Consider the following 11040-nt stretch of genomic DNA (forward strand, 5'->3'; position numbering starts at 1 on the left):
TCCGAGCAAGAGACAGATCAGAAGACCAGGTGAAGTGACATGTGAATTCCCTAAGCAACAAGCTTCCCAAAGCTTATTCTCTTAGCAGGAAATAAAAAGGTTAGAAACCCCTTTTGGTGAGAGAGAGTTTTAAACAGTAAACTATGAAGTCACCTAAACCCTACTCAGCTTCCTCTTCTGGGACTCAGTAGCTCAGTCTGATGGCCCTCTTTCTTCATTCTCTGTCATCACTTCTGTTCTCATGGGTGGGGGAGAGTTCTGAGCACACACAGACACACACAACTGGGCTGGGGTTTGTGACAATGTCACAGAACTACCCCCAGCTTCCTATATCTCCTTCACCCCTCCCCTCCTCCGCTGCAGAATTCGATTTCCAAGAATTGGCCCATGGTGCCTCCTCTTTTTTGTCCCCTTTTCCCCAGTCACCTGTTTCCATCCATCCCACCCATTGTACCCCTTTAACTATAGGAAATGCCACTCCAAGGGACTCTATACAGGTCTGTGCCTCTGGCCCTAGGTATAGGCTACCTCCTTGGTTTTGCTCCTTCTACTTTATTAAGTTTTTCATCCAGGTTGAAATGATAAAATATAACAAGGGAAAAGAAATTGAGGATCAAGAGCTAACTAGGATCTAATCACGGCAGCTACTGAATGTGGAACCAAACCCAGGTTGCAAACAGAGATGCACAGCACGACAAGGCACGAAAACCAGTGTGTGAAGGAGGCCTAAAGACGATAGGAACAAAGCTCGTTATACTTCACTCAAGAACAACACTCGTGTGCCAGCGTGGCCCTTTAATGCACTAGGATCTAAACGAAAACATCAGATGGGCCTTGAAAGAGGTCATGTGGACTTTAGGCTGTCAGCGGGCCTCGCACGGTCTCCACACGGGGAACTGCCTCTCTGTCTAAACAGGGGGAAACCATGGAAATGTATATGGAGCAGGGGGTGGCATGATCAAGCAGTGGCTGAAATAATCTGCTGGAGGGCATCGTACAAGAGGACTGCAAGGACACATCTTGAGAAGCAGCAAAACTTGTTTGAAGGCTGATGTGAGGAGTGATGAGGACCTAGACTGTTTTAATGACTATGGGAAAAAAATTTTTTAAGCTGGATAAAAAGAGATTAAAAAGGACGAGTCATAGACAATGGAGGAAGGCTCGAAGCAGATGAAGTTAAAGCAAAAGGCTCTGATCTGGGGATGAAGACATTGCTTGAGTTGTTAGCAGAACATCCACATGAAGACAGTCTATCAGCCTGTTGGAACTGCAGCAGAAGAAACCTGGAAGGAGAGATCAGGAGAGGGAAATGTGGGATGGGTGAGGGGAAATAAGAAATCTCTGCACTTGAACATATTCTCCGAAGGAAACAGTAAAGTGGGAAAAGAGCAGAGAACAGAGGTTTTATCTTTGTGGAAGGCCCATATCCAGGATGGTGAGGAAAAGAAGGCCCAAGAAAGATGGAGAGACATAAAGGTGGGCGAGAGCTCCTTTATGCCCAGGAGGGAGGAGGTTATAGACATAGGAAAGGGGTATATATCACCTCTGTTAAAGGTAAAGAAGCTGGCTGGGAGTTACCTTTTCCAGGTGGTTGGACAGAGGTCATATTTCACAGTAATATGGACACAGCACAGCGAGGAATTCAAGATCGTGTCTTAAAATAACTCAGCATTAAAAAACAAAACAAAACAAAAATACTAGTTTCTGAAGGCTTCACCTGGGGACATGGGAGGATAAAACAGCAGGAGCAGCAGTCACTGGGATTGCTGGAGTCCCACGTGGCCTTGCCGTGGTGTGACTTTTACTCTGAAGCTGCTTGTTAATTTCAGTTACGCAAAGTTCTGAATCTTACCCTAATAGAAAGTGAAAGCAAAACGAAATTCCCCTCCATTCAAGTCTGCAACAGCGTGGATTAAGGTAACACATCAACATTTCTCTTGACTTTGTCTTAAAATCATTATTTTTTCAGTGAGAATAATGACCTGAACTGCAGGTATAAAACTTCTGTCTTGAGGAGCTCTTGCAGCCTAAGGTGGGGATCTGGGGAAGGTGGGTGAATCTGGCACTACTGTATTGGAAAGTTCGTGCAGTGCAGTTAAGGATAGGATTTTATTTAAGAATCTGTTTAACTGACTCACTCTCTTTTGGAGATTCTCTTAGCTTTTCCCAAATGTTTGTTGCAGTTCTTGTGTCTTCCATCTCCGGATGTGTTGTTCAAAACACTAAAGCACAGTATAATGGAAAACCCATTAGACAAAGCGTCAAAGAACTGTATTTTAGTCCCGATTCTCCTTCAAACTTCCTATGTGATTTTGGGAGAGTCACTCACCCTCGGTTTCTTTATCTGGACACGAAGGACTTGTACTAGCTGGCCTTTAAAGTTCTTATCAGTTCTAAAGTTAAAGACTACATGAGTAAATATCAAGGCCTTTTTCTCCTCTCTTACCAAAAAAATATAACTTCCTTTGGGTATGTCTGCTACATGTGGGGGCAAAGCACCATAATTTAAGCCAGAGAATGTGAGTTATAGTAACCACAATAAAAATTTAATGTTTAACATTCATTACATGCTCCCTACATGCTAGTTGCTATGCTGTGCCGTATTCTTCACATGAATTATTACACTTAATCCTCTCAATGTTAGTGTCAACCATTACCCTATCTTATAGGCGAGGAAACTGATGCTCAAAAAAATCAGAAAATTTGCCCAAGATCATACAGGTTAAGTACCATGGAGCTAGAGTTGGGACACAGGCACTCTGATTCCCAAGCCCAGGACCTAACAAATAAATAATTTCATTTTTCAAACCATCAGAAATTCAAGCTAATAGACCAATTATGGTTTGATATATCAGAGGCCCTTGGAACATTGGGATTTGGTAGCAATAATTTAATGCTTGTCTAAAAAGAGGGGAGGAGTGTTGTTATTTAACCATTATTTTCTTCTTTTTCTTTGTTTCTTTAACAATATTTGTTGATCTGCATTAATATTGCAGATTGGAAAATTGAAGTAACTGTTTAGACAATTAATTCAAAAGAATGTGTTAATGATAAAAAAGAAAAGGAAAGGAAACCATTCATGGGTTTAAGTTGAAGCAGGGAGAAGGTAAATAGAGGCAGGTGACAGGGTGGGTGTCAGAACTGAGTACCTAAATTAACCACATATATTGTTTGTCCTTATTTTATGTTTTGTAGTGTTACCCTTCTAACAAGAAGAGATTGTCTTAGTTTTATTTACAGAGGCAGTGTGAGTTCAGTTTGATTTGTGTTTTCAAAGGTAGCCTGAGATGAGGAAGACCAAAGCAACTTTTAAAAATACTCTGTTTGAATATTATAAATGAAATTTTATTTCCATGGCTTTTGATATATTGGAAATAAACTGAGGGTAAACACTTAGCTTGACCAGCATCCTTTATACCAGCAGCCATAGAATTGGGCCATTCAGCTGTTATTTATTGAAAGAGGTGAAGTTCAAAGCCATTGATAATAGTAATATCTGGTATCCAAAGAATATTGAGCATTCTTCATGACTTATTAAGACAAAATAGAGACACCTGTGCAGTTTATGTTCAGGTATCCAGACACACTCTTAAAATGATCTAACCAAATGTTAAAAATGCTCAACATGCAATGAATTTACACACCTACCTTCTGCCCATTGCACAGAATGCAGAGGGGATTCCATAGATGTAATTTTAAGGCAGAGTCCCTTCAATTGAGCTCTAAAAAAATTTTATTTATAATACCTAGATGATAATTTCTACTTTATTTTGTCGATATTTGGTACAATTCACATATGCCCATCTATTTTTCAGGTTATATTTATAAATTGAAATCTTTTTCTTCATGCTATAAATGTTTTTTTTTTCTTTCTCTCTAGGTTAAGTCCATTTATTGAAACATATTGTTCAGATCCTGAGTGACATAACTGGAGCCAACACGGTGCTACGGAGAACTATGAGATTTAGCCTGGATATTAACTTGTCTTCTAGAGAATAGATTTAGTATTCCATTCTGCTGTAATGGCTAATTCACGCAGAAAACTAATATTTAATATTTCCATAGGATTTTACTGCTCAGCAGTCATCCAAATATGTATTTGTTCTCAGTTCACAAGTTCATCTATTGATCAGTTCAATAAGGACCGTGGGGCTTTCCCAGTAGCCATCAATGGGGAAATATTTCCTTGGCATGAGCTAAGGCTCCCCACCATGGTCATTCCCCTCCACTATGACCTTTTTGTCCACCCAAATCTCACCTCCCTGGACTTTGTTGCATCTGAGAAGATTGAAGTCTTGGTTCGAGATGCCACCCAATTCATCATCTTGCACAGCAAAGATCTTGAAATCATGAATGTTACTCTTCAGTCAGAGGAAGATTTGAGATACAGGAGACCAGGGAGAAAGCTAACTGTTTTGAGTTATCCTGCTCATGAACAAATTGCACTGCTGATTCCAGAGAAACTTATGGCTGACCTGAGATATTCTGTGGCTATTGACTTCCGGGCCAAGCTAGCTGATGGTTTTGAAGGCTTTTATAAAAGCACGTACAGAACTCTTGGTGGTGAAACAAGGTAAGATGTAGCTCCAGTTGTTTATAGTCTTTTGTGATACTTTCCTTATGTGTTATGTCTCTTTGCCAGGAGCATGCTTCAGTAGTCATTTATGAAAAGCCCGAAAAACTATGGGGAAACTCAGAAGGAGAAGCTCTGCCATTCCTAAAGGAAATCACAATAAATATGGGAACACAGGATGCAGAGGCATAAGTGGCTAGAGAGAGGATAACCAGGAGGAAAGGCCAATATATGACTATGACAAGACTGATGTGTTTATCTCCTAGGGGAAAGGATGGTCAGTGCAGAGAGAGCTGAAATGCAAAAGGCTTCTCAAAGGAGGTTAGACTTGATCTGAGACCAAAAGGAAATGTACATAAGATTTGGGTTGGGAGAGAGGAAATGAAAGCACATACATTGCCCAGGAAACAGTGTGACTCAAATCCAGAAGACAGAAAGAAGTCAGTTTGGAGAACTGAGAAATATGGTCTATTTGATCAGCTCATGTTTATTGAGCCCATGCTATGTGCCAGGTACCGTTCTAGGCACTGAATGTATAGTAGTGAGATATAGGCTAGGGATTGGGAATAATTTAGCTGAGTGGTCAGGGAAGTTCTTGGTGAGGCAGAAGTGCATTTAAACTGAGACCTGAACTTTCATGAGGACGTCTAAGGGCACGGTGTTCCCAGCAAAGGCATCAGCAAGTGCAAAGTCTGTAAGGCGGGAGTGATTGAGAGACGAAGGACAATGAGAGAGGGAGAGAAGTAGAGTAGAGAGGGGTCAGATCATGTAGAGAGACTTAGAGCCTCTTGTTTTAGGCTTTTACTCAGGGGCCATGGGAATTCATTGGAAAGTTCTGATGTGACGTACACCTTATAAAGATCAAGTATATGTTGATGGAACATTATAGAGAGGAAAAAGTAGAAGCAGGTTAGTCTTTTAGGAGGTCATTGCAATTGATCAGGCCAGAAAGGATGTTGGCTTGGGCCAGGCTAGTGGTGCAGCTTATGGAGTGAAGTGATTGAACTTGGCATTTGTTTTCAAGTGTAAAACAGACAGAATTTGCTGACATTGACTCTGTAAGGCAAGAGAAAGAGAGGAACCAAGGATGCTTCATAGAGGGGATGATGTGGTTGTCCAGGGCCAGGGTCCATCTCAGAGGGGAGAGGAGTCTGGTTTCAGTGCTCTCCTACATTTTATCAGTTGCATTCAATTGCCAGTTTGAGAAACCCCCAATACAATGGCTTTGCCACACACTTGTTTTTCTCATGCAGCAAGAAATCCAGAAGTAGGGCATCCCAGGTATGCTACAGTGTGTACCAATATTATCCAGGACCCAGGCTCCTCGTATGTTTCTACTCAGCCATCCTTGGCATATGACTTTCCTCCTAATACAAAATGATTTCTGCACTTCTAGGCATCAAGTCCACATTCCAGGCAGGAAAAGGGGGAGATGGGGGAGAGGAAAATGCAAAAAGAAACATTCCAGCTGAGTCTGACTCCTTTTACCACGATTTCTCACCCAACGACTTCAACTAGGCCAGAATGAGTCACGTGCCCACCAAGTTGCAAGAGAATCTAGAGAAGTGATTTTTTCATCAGACACATTGCCTTCCTGAACAAAATCAGGATTCTACTGGAACTGAAGAAGGAGAGTGGATATTGGTAGGCGACTTTAGCCCCGCAGTGTCTGCTGCCTACCTCCCCTTCCCCACTTCAGGTGCTCACTGCCCTCTGCAGCTCACATGCCCACCCCACAGCCCCCAGCAGTCTACTGAGGACAGCCCTTCCCCATGCCCACCTCCCCTTCCCTTGGAGACGCTTCCCCTCGTTGCAGCCTCAATTCTCAGAGGCCTATTCTCAGGTCCAGCACAGTATTGGATAGGAAACATCAACTTCTCACTGAGGTACCATGTGACCAGTGATGGTTTATTTCACTTTTTTCAAGTGACAAAACCTCCAACTAAAAGAAATACATTTTAAGGATATAATTTGAGGAGATGAGGGAGACCAGAGGGGGATTTTTTTAGAGTAGAAGCTTGGAAAGTAACATGCCTCCCATAATTAACTGCAGACTATTTCTGACTCTTCTTATGATTAATTAGTCAGCTCTCTTCATACTCAGTCACCTAGTAGGTCTTCGCATGTAGGATGATTTGCAGGACAGTGTCAGCAGCATTTTATTACCTCTCTGTCTATTTTTCATACACACACACACACACACACACACACACACACACACACATGCATACATACACAACTTAAAATACAAAAATAATTCAGTCAACAATAATTCTTGGAGAAGCAAGAAGTCACTACTTTGCATGCAGCACTAAAATTGTGTAAATAGCAAAAAAGATCTTAAAGTTTGGGCTTTTCCATTCTAAGACTTAACTATAATCAAAATTTCACATTAGTAAAAATTATTCCAGGTACTTGAGATTCCTTTACTTCTGTAGGACCTGTTACTGAATCCAAGTAATACCGAGGCCCCAAACAAATCATTTAGCTCCCAGTCTCACTTTTCCAGCCTGTATTATAGAAATACAGTAGACGGAGGCAACATTATCGTGACAGGCCCTCTTTTCCCTCCTCCTGGCCCTTCTCAGCCTTTATCTGTCCCTTGAGCTTTTCTATTCTGCTCTCCTTCTTCAATCAAAATATGCTCTCCAGAGTTGCTTAATTAAAGCTTTAAAGCCCAAATAATAAATCTGTAATTATATCATTTCAAGCATTATCAAGGTGATGGGGTATAGAGATTTGTCAGAGTATCTATCTACCTGTTATAGTCTGAAGGCTGGACCTGCTTTGCCGGCAAGCAGAGAGAGCTAGACGTGTCTGGGGGGGAAGCTTGGGTCCCGCAGGAAGACCCTTAGCCAATGACGATACAGAATATGAAAGCCCAGCTCCTTGCCTCCAGTAGGGGAAAACTTGAAGGTGTGGTTTCCACTCCAGAGCTCCGCAGGGATGAAGCTGAAGCTGGCACCGGGCCTGACTTCTTCCTCTTCCCTGTTCCGCTTCCCTCCCTCCTTTACCTGTTTCTCTTTTTTTTTTTGCGGTATGTGGTCTTCTCAGTGCTATAGCCTCTCCCGTTGCGGAGCACAGGCTCCGGACGCGCAGGCTCAGCGGCCATGGCTCACGGGCCCAGCCGCTCTGCGGCATGTGGGATCTTCCCAGACCGGGGCACGAACCCGTGTCCCCTGCAACGGCAGGTGGACTCTCAACCACTGCGCCACCAGGGAAGCCCTACCTGTTTCTCTTGGCAGCCTGTTCTTATAAATCCGGATCTGCTTCCTGGGAACACAACCTAAGGCATCACTCATCTCACAGGTATTCATATGTCTGATGGAGGCCCGCTCAGGTTTAGTGATGACACTAAACTACCAATTTCCTAGTCAATTTGGAAGTCAAATTGGGCATGACTAGCTCAGCAAATTTACTAGCTAAGGGTCCTGGTAAGGTCACTCAAATTCTCTGAGCCTCAATATCCTTCTCTGCTATGAGTATGAAGGTGATCATGTAAATAGAGTGCCCAGCGCCATGCATTATTCATGATTGGCAGCTACTAAACAAAATTTTACCCTCATTTTCTTCAAAAATAGATTCTGGATTCTCTAAGGTTATAGTTTGAGAAAGCAAACGTATCACCTCCAGGTTTGATAAGCTGTGTTCTGAAGGTACAAATTCATTTTTTTTTTTGACTTCACTTGTGTATTCTTTTTGTAATGTACTTCTTTTCACAGAACAATTGCAGTAACGGATTTTGAGCCAACCCAGGCACGAATGGCTTTCCCTTGTTTTGATGAACCATTGTTCAAAGCCAACTTTTCAATCAAGATAAGAAGAGAGAGCAGACACATTGCCCTATCCAACATGCCAAAGGTATTTGCCAATTTTAGAAACTTTGGGGAATTGTTCTCAAAATGAACTTTGGTCTTTGTTTTGTTGTGTTTTAATATTTTGTTTGTTTTCAGGACTTAAGCCATTAATTTGTTTTTGATCCTTCTACATATTACATTACCCCAATCCATCTAGATTTTAACATCATTCTGTTTGGGCATTGTTTCACAAGAAGCTTTATTTTTTACATAGAGTGATTTCTATTTTATTTGTGTTTATATGGAAGCAGAGTTCTTTTAAATCAGTGTTACTTGGCTAGCGATGAAATTCAGAATTGCCCAGAACAGCACTTCTCAAACTTTAATTTTCAGATGAGTTGTCTGAGGATCTTGTTAAAATTCAGATTCTGATTCAGTCGTTCTTGAGGTAAAGCTCAAAATTCTGAATTTCTAACAAGCTCCCAGGTAATACCACTGCTGCTGGTCCAGAGACCACATTTGGAGTGGTAAGGATCTAGAGAAGCTTGCCTGGGCCCCATCCTGGAGATTCTGATCTAGTAGTCCGTGATATAACGCAGAAATTTTATTTTTAAGTTCCACGCGTAGTGCTTAAAATTATTTATGAAAATTATATCTCATAGTTATAAACTTTTTTAATTGAGAGAGACCTCTGAACACTTTTATTTGAGTTATATTTATACTCAAAATGCAGAGACTCTGAATGACACAGTAGACACTGAGCCTCATTTGATATTTCCTCACTAATGATATGCTTGCCTTTTGAGCTGTTGAACGAAATGTAAAATATTTCCCCATTGCTACTTAGAAAGTAGGATAAAAATAGAGGCTCTCCGGACAGTGCTTCAGCAGGATGAGCTCAGAAAGCATCCAGGTCATTATAAGCCAGCCAGTGACTCCACCCTAGTTTCCTCTCTGCCCTCCACAGTGACTGTCCTCTGTGGATGAACGGGGGAAATGAGTCCATAAGCTAAATTTCCCCCAGATTTCTGTTTAATGCTAGAAAAGTGTTTGCTTTGAAATACTTGCAGAGCAGATCAAGGGGAAAAGCGACACACTCCACATGACATATATCCCACAGTTTTTCCACGATCATACAGACAGCAATGTAATTTGCCTCCTCATGTTCAGGTAAAAAGGATTTGCTACTTAGCTCCAAGTCTTCTTTCTATGAACCAGATGTTCATTTAAGGGTAGTTCAGTCTCTTTCCTGGCAGCTTTTTATTAACAGAATTTTTCACATGAGTAATCATGGAGGATAAAGTAAAAATACAGTTAGTAATGCCTTTTAATTAAAATGTGATGCAAACATCAATTGTCAGTTATATTAGAGTCTCAGTTTTCTATCTTTAGAAACCTTCAGTAACTTCTCATATTTAGGAAAAATAAGTGAAAACTTTGAAAATATTTCATATAATCCTTGAACTTTGCATTGCCTCAGTTGACTGGGCCAGTCCTCTGGATCATGCCTTTTTCAGCAAATATTGGCTTTAGTTTCTGCTTCTCGTTGGCACGCCCAACCCAGACTTTCATGGTGATCCAAAAAAAGGAGAACAGAAGTAATGCTACAACCATACTCTTTGGATAATAGCTGCAGCGCTTAAGATGGGTTATGGACTGGTGAGAAGAAGCGACACATACTAAGTTCTCAATGTGTTTAGTTAAGAATGTAGGAATACAAGTTAAGAACACTAGGAAGTGAGGTGGTCAGCCAAGCACTAGTAGAGGCAGCATATATTCTGGGCATGTCTTTGTCCCCTTCATTCCTTAAGGGAACACACACCTGCTGGTGACACTTGCTATGCAAGTAGAATCCTGCCAAAATTGAGAAGACAGCTAAATCCTTCTCTAGCAACAAGTGTTTTATACTTAGAGCTTACATCACCATCCTGGAAGGACTTACACTAACAGCCCAAATACTTCCATTTAAGGCAATGTTGATCAACATAGGTCACTCCAGGTTCCTGAACAAAATGCAGCCTCCGTGGACTACGTCTTCATCTGGGGGGGAGGGGAGAAATCAGAGGGAATGCCCACCTGTCTCCTGTCTCTGCCACCAGCTGTCCAGTGTCACAGACTCGTTTCCCCACAGTCCCACAACCTTTCCCCTTCCTCCCCTCACCCATCTACACACTTGACAAAAGGGTCTTGCTGCTGAGTTTGGTCAGAGGACCACAGTCATCACGTCCCCTCCCTAGCTCCTACCATAACCCTCTCATCTGCTAGGAGTATGTACCCATAGAACTCTGGTTGAATCAGACCCCTAAAAAAGATTATTGTTGGACAAAATTAACTTGCTGAACAGAGGTAAAACTTACAGCCCTATGCATGCTGCCACCTTTCCTAGAGTATTTGGTCAGTGTTTCCTGCTTTATTGAAACTTAGGAATTGAGTTTTTGATAGAATTCTGTAGAATTTAATAGCACACACATTTGTCATTGACGTAGGCAAGGCAGTTTATGATAATACTTCAAGCTATTTTTTCTCGCCAAAGCAAACTGCAATCTTATACAAACACATAAAACATGCTCAATAGTCCGTGGTTAGCACTGCCACAAACCAGATGCCTTAAAAGGAGGTTGGAGAGGGTGAGGGACAAGCCAGTCTAAGAATTGTTTTCAGTTTGAAGAA

The 11040-nt window shown here is 41.6% G+C and overlaps 1 protein-coding gene across 1 annotated transcript in view; it reads left to right on the forward strand.

Annotated features, from left to right (window-relative positions):
• The first annotated feature begins 1873 nt into the window (after positions 1 to 1873).
• The window catches only part of ERAP2 (endoplasmic reticulum aminopeptidase 2), a 39351-nt gene continuing 30184 nt past the window's right edge, over positions 1874 to 11040 (forward strand). Inside the window, exons 1-3 of the mRNA XM_030848298.2 lie at positions 1874 to 1917; positions 3881 to 4573; positions 8296 to 8434. Coding sequence (XP_030704158.2) covers positions 4023 to 4573; positions 8296 to 8434 — 690 coding nt within the window. The 5' untranslated portion in view covers positions 1874 to 1917; positions 3881 to 4022. The remainder of the gene's footprint in view (positions 1918 to 3880; positions 4574 to 8295; positions 8435 to 11040) is intronic.

The sequence above is a fragment of the Globicephala melas genome, chromosome 3 (assembly GCF_963455315.2).
Source record: "Globicephala melas chromosome 3, mGloMel1.2, whole genome shotgun sequence".
In the NCBI taxonomy this organism is placed as follows: domain Eukaryota; kingdom Metazoa; phylum Chordata; class Mammalia; order Artiodactyla; family Delphinidae; genus Globicephala; species Globicephala melas.